Source organism: Momordica charantia (genome assembly GCF_013281855.1).
Source record: "Momordica charantia cultivar OHB3-1 chromosome 10 unlocalized genomic scaffold, Mcharantia_2.0 BLBB01000010.1, whole genome shotgun sequence".
Taxonomy (NCBI): domain Eukaryota; kingdom Viridiplantae; phylum Streptophyta; class Magnoliopsida; order Cucurbitales; family Cucurbitaceae; genus Momordica; species Momordica charantia.
In genome coordinates, this window is record NW_028275158.1 from 2,252,056 (window position 1) to 2,258,055 (window position 6,000).

General features: G+C 34.6%; 1 protein-coding gene across 1 annotated transcript; it reads right to left on the reverse strand.

Moving 5' to 3' along the window:
- Window positions 1-2,619: 2,619 nt before the first annotated feature.
- On the reverse strand, window positions 2,620-5,003 carry AOX2 (alternative oxidase 2). The gene is made up of 4 exons (XM_022285409.2): window positions 4,325-5,003; window positions 3,947-4,075; window positions 3,151-3,639; window positions 2,620-3,013 (listed from the first exon to the last, which is right to left on the reverse strand). Exons 1-4 carry the CDS (start codon window positions 4,709-4,711, stop codon window positions 2,954-2,956), a joined length of 1,065 nt encoding a protein of 354 aa, XP_022141101.1. The 5' UTR covers window positions 4,712-5,003; the 3' UTR covers window positions 2,620-2,953.
- Window positions 5,004-6,000: the final 997 nt, after the last annotated feature.

The following is a 6,000-nucleotide window of genomic DNA, read 5'->3' on the forward strand; positions in this document are numbered from 1 at the left end:
AGGATACCACAGAAAAACCAAATATTTGGAAAAATAGCACTAAGACCACCCGCGGTTAGGTGACGTTTCCTTCTTGTGTTAGATTTCAAATGATTGTGTGGATAAATAATAATGATTAGGTACAGAAATTATAAATTATTATAATATTTTCTTTTTGTTTTTTTTTTCTAGTCAAATTTTATTTTATATTTATTTTATAAAATTGGTGCTTGCTTTGTCACTATTTCTTAGAGAAGGTAGGTCGGCTTGACGATCCACGTGTATAATGTGTCAACAAATGAGCCCAAATACAACTACAGATTTAAGTTTAATTGATGGATACATTCAATATATCAATGGTTTAAATTAAATATAGATTATTTATCTCGATCAAAATATTGTAAGTTCAAATCTTCGTCTTATACTATATATACATCGTTTATTTTAAAATTATTAGCGGGTTGGATTTTAATCAAATAACTTTAAATTTGGTCACGAGACGAATTTAAGTCCGACAGGAATAGTAACAAATAAAATAAATATAGATTTTGAATTGATTATTGTAAAAATGGTTAATTGACATTTTTCCTGTATAGCCCTAGCACAAAATAGTTATACAAATAACAATTAAAACATTTAAACTACTTAAGATTTTTTTCTTTAATTTTTTTCCTTTCGTATTTAGTTTTTTTGTGGTCCAAAATACATAGAAACTCACATCTGTAAATTATTTCCACCAATTTATACCATGTTTAACCTTCACTAAAATAACGCCCAATAATTCAATGTCAAATATCAAACTGTAAATATTCGCTTAACAAAAATACGCATGGTTGAAAAACATAAACTATCAAAAGTTAGGTAAAATAAACATCGAAACAAAATTTTACACGTCTTTAAAAACAAATTAAAAAAAAACAAAAATATTTGTTAAAATGTCCAAAACAAAACAATCTTAACATTTTAACAATTTCAACAAGAAATTACATATCAACGATAAAGATTTTATATTTTGGAAGGGATGTGAAAAATACTTACTATGGTGAATCAATATTCATAAAAACGTAAATTGTATTTATTCGGCCCAACTTCTAGAAGCCAAAACATAATCAACATTCATAACAAATTACAAACTTCATCACGAGGATAAAAATAAAAAAATAATAATAATAATAAAACTAAATACCAAGGACTTTACTTTTGTTGAATACAAACGAGTACGAGTTGAAGATTTGAACTCATGACATCTTGGTTTGTTTATTGAATCCACAACTAACATCGTCGTTTTTGTATCATTCATAATTGAAAATTGAATTCCTAGAAATTTACAATGAAGAATCATCGAGCGAGATTGATGCTACGTGGGTGCTTGCACCTAATTGACTTTCTCTCAACATTCATTTAATTACTATTGAGACGTACGAGTAGAGATGAAGGGTACATGAATAAACCGATACCACATTTGAATTGGGATATACTAAGATCATAAAAGAATGGTCAATAAATACTTAAAATAATTGATAGTCACTACTTATATTAACAAGGTGCACATTAATTTTCGCGACGATTAGGCCGAAATCAATACCAATGAATTCATCCTACTAATTTTTCCTACCAAAAATATATTTTTACGCAAAATAAATAGAGTAAATATGAACAAAATAATGGGGAAGAAAACTTACTAAAAATTATTTGATTCTTTTATTTTATGTTTGTTTATTTTGAAAAAATTTTATGTCTAAATGTATAAGGAGTTAATTAGGGCTAAAAATAAGGTTAAAACAATCCTAATAAACCCTTAAAAAGATATTTAAAAGGGATAGAAGTTTAACTTTAACAAAAACTTGTTTAAAAAATAAAAGACATAAATTTTCCATATAAAATAATTTTTTAAAACAAAGAAGTTTATCGTAACAAGAAAGTAATCTGCCGAACAAAAAATATCTCTGAAGCTTCCAACCAAATTGTGTAACAAGACTTTCTACTGGGCGTCGACGACATGTCGTTCCTGGAAGGCCGTAAATTTTCCCACAGGATCCGACGACGACAACCAATCGAAGTCAAGAAAAAATTGGGACCTACGCTGGACACGTGTCCAATCGCCAACACCGGCTTACATTTTCCGGCTCCCAGTTTAGATCGACTAAATCGACGGTGAAAAATCAATTGTTAATTTGATATTATTTAGGTTAAAATACATTCCTGTTCGATTTCTGTAGTTCAAAATATTCATTTTAATTTATGTATTTTAAATATAAACTATTTAATATAAAGTTATTGCTATATTTACAAAAATGAATATAATTTAATGATTATTGACCTATATTTTTAATCACAAGAACAGTTCGATCCCCACTCCTCTATATATATATATAAATAAAAATGAACAAGTTATTGTTATATTTCAATGAAAATGAAATTAAGACCTTTTAAGACCTTTTAACTATGCTCATTTTGACTATTTATCAATTAGTAAAACATTATATATTTGTTCTCCAGATGTTTAAACGATCTCATCTATATTACTGGACTGAATTAAGAAAACACAGAGCATAAACCCAACAAAACTTACATGTCTAACAATAATCCATAAAAAGAAAAAAAAAAGATAATTCCAAGGATAAACAATTATAGACCACATGCAAAACTTATTAAGAGCTTTATTGGTTGTAGATTCAAGTGATACTCTATTTACAAATTACAACACATTGACTAGAAATTGAGACAAACGAACTCATTTCTATTTCTACTTGTACACCTGACTACAAAACAACAAGTAATAGAATAATACTCACGTGCTTACTCGGCAGCACTTATGTTTTCGGACTACTATTAAATTTGTTACGAATAGAAGAGAGAAATACCTTTTCTCTGTAGCGGTCGGGGAGTGTTGACTGGCACCCAAATAGCGAGTACTATTACAAGTAGTATATCTGTTTAGTACTAATCCAAAAAAATAAACCAAATAATGGGTTTAGTGATATCCAAGAGGGGCTGCTGATTCTTTCAGTTCCTTTCCTTGGAAATGGATGTCCTACACACAACAGAAAACCAGGCCATTTCAGCGAAACATGTTCAAAATATGTTCACTGCAACAGTTGCATTCTAATTTTTGTAGATTCCCACACAGCATTTCTAGAGTTACAAGCACAAAAGAATCAAGTTACTCACAGAAGCAAAATGGTTGACATCGCGGTGGTGCGCCTCATCGGCCCGAATAACCATGATGACATCCTTCAACCTTGCATCCTTAGGCAGCCTCCAGTAGTCGATGGCAATGGCGGGAGCGGGCACGTTCTCGATCTTACCGTTCTCAATATCCTTCAAGTACTCGGTGTAGGAATGGATGGCTTCCTCTTCCAAATAGCCAACAATTCTATGAGCCAATTTTGGGGACATCAGATAGAGCACAAAGAAGGCATTGAAGAAGACGCCCTGCACTGTGATCACCAGCAGCCGCTCGTACCACTTGGGCTGCACAAGCTCAATCATGGTCATTAGATGCATCCTCTCATTCTCTGCTTCTTCAAGCAAGGCCTTGATCCACCCTCCACTGTGCTCAAACTTTCTCAGAGATTTCAGATGCAGCAGCATCCCTCCGACCATCCCCGGGACGGCTGCCACCGTCTCGAGCATCACGGCCCGACAACCATACCGCCTCTGCACAACATCCAAAACTTAGAATCCAGGACGGGCTACAACAATGTGGTTGATGTGATTTTATACAGCTACATATATGAAGAAGAAATTACAAAACATGTTTCAAATCCGTATCCATGTTATTGGGGACACACAGATTCTGAATCAGAGATGATATTGTGACCAGCCACAATGAACGATTTCTCGAATTCTAGACCATAGACCATAGGAGCAGAGACTTGTTTGACAACGTAAACGTTTATTTTTCTTGTTTGTTCTCAAAATTGAACGAATCCCTCAGAATTATGTATGCTAATTAATGACCCACCTGGAAGAAGATATCAGTTGGAATTCGAAGAAGCTTCACAACGCGGTAAGCGACTTTGTCCAGAAAAGCTTTCGGCTCGTGGTGCTTCCCAAGATCAATTGATACGTCCGCTCTGTAGGTTTCCCATGGCTGCATTTACAGCAACAGTTTTTAAAAGCCAACTCATAAAAACCAACAGTTGCAGAAACTCGATTTCTATGCTTAACATGAAGCGGTGGATCTAATCAAAACACTAGACCATAAGGTTTCAAATTTTAATCGCAGCTTCCAAAACTAAATCCGGCAATTTCAAAGAAAATCGAACTACCCCATAAAAAGGAACATGGTTTTATTTTATCAAACAGTTCACGGGAAAAAGTAGAGGGACCAAATTCATACCATAAAGCAATTCCATGGCCAGTCGGAGCCGTCTTCTCTAGTAATCTTCGGCCTGTAAATCCCCCAATAGCTAGAAACCAGAGCATTATCCTTCTCCTTCTCCTTCTCCTTCTCCTTCTCCTTCTCCTGCTCCTGATTCTCTACATCCTTTATCCTGTGTTCTAGTTTCTCCTTCCCCTGTTCCTCCGCCATCGCCGCCGACGAGCTCAACATCCTCCGCCAATGGAATCCCCCATCGGTCACCGGTTGATACTTCGTCCCCGGCGAGGCCACCGCCGCCAAAGAAACCCTCACACCACCAACACCGGCGCCGGCACCGGCAATCGAACTGAAGCTTCTCCCATTAATCAGACCCCGAAAGAAATTCCTCATCACAATCCGATTCATCTCCCCAAGATTTCCGGAGCCTTCCAACAATCGCTAATAAACGGATGAGTTTTTGCCACAGAAGAATTCACGTTGATTTATTTTGATTGACTGTGAACCAATGACTCGTCCGTTATATGTAAAGACGAAGAGAGGGCGAAGATAACCGACTACAGCTACGACCCTCTGCTTCGCGCTCACCGTACGACGGTGGATTAGGTTCGGACCGCGACTTGGCTTGGGGCTCAAGAAATCTCCAACGCCGAGGGGCGTGGAGTTTCCAGAAGGTTCGAGGAGGGTGGGTTCTTACTTCTTGGGGAGCAAGTAAAGTCTTTTATAATACTCCGCGAAGCAGGGGATTGTAACCTCAGCCACCAATTGTGATTGTAGATATATCCGATTTGGCGGCTGTTTAGGGGAATTATTGGGTGCTTTTTCGAGTCTCGTTATTGGCCGTCGGATCTTTTTTGTGCTGTGGGACCCGCAGGGAATATGAGTGGCGATGCGGCTCCGACGGAAAATTAGTTGCCTTGTTTGACTATTTTATGAGAAGACGATTTTGCCCTCGTGATTCGCCCACCTTTGAAGTCCCCACTTTATGGCAAAATGGGAAAAAGTAAAATATTACGTAATAGATTTTGATGACCTGTGTGTTTGGTTTTCTTTTTCTCTTTTGGTAAATTAAAATCATTTTACCTTTTTTCCAGTACCAAAAAATAATTTACAAACTTTCCATTTTTATTTTATTAATTCTTTTGTGGGATATTAATAATAATGTGATTTTTTAATTATCATTTTAGTTTATAAAATTTCAATATTGTATTGGTAAAGTTGTCTATTTTTTATACAAATGTCTACTAATTCCTTCAACAAATTTATTTTTAATAAATTTTTAAAAAAATATTCTATTGTTTCTTCCTTGTTTCTTTTATCAAACGTTGTTTCCTCTCTATTTTTTTTATCTAATATTAAAACTCATATTCGTATATTTGTAGTAGTATCTCTATTAAAAACATAATATATATAAAATTGAAAGTTCAAAAGTTTACTAGACATATTTAGAGACTAAACTTGACAACTTGTAATTTGACTTTTTATCGGTACAATAACTGAGGTGATATTTTAACCTACGTGTCTCCAAAAGTGTTGATCGATTGAACTACACTCACCTCGATATATATAACAAAATATGTTAGATTTAATTGATTAGTACTGAAAATTTTGATGGGAGCCACGAACAATATTTTATACCAAACTTTTCGTTCAACATGCATATTCTTAGAATAAAAAACATTGAATAATAAAATTTT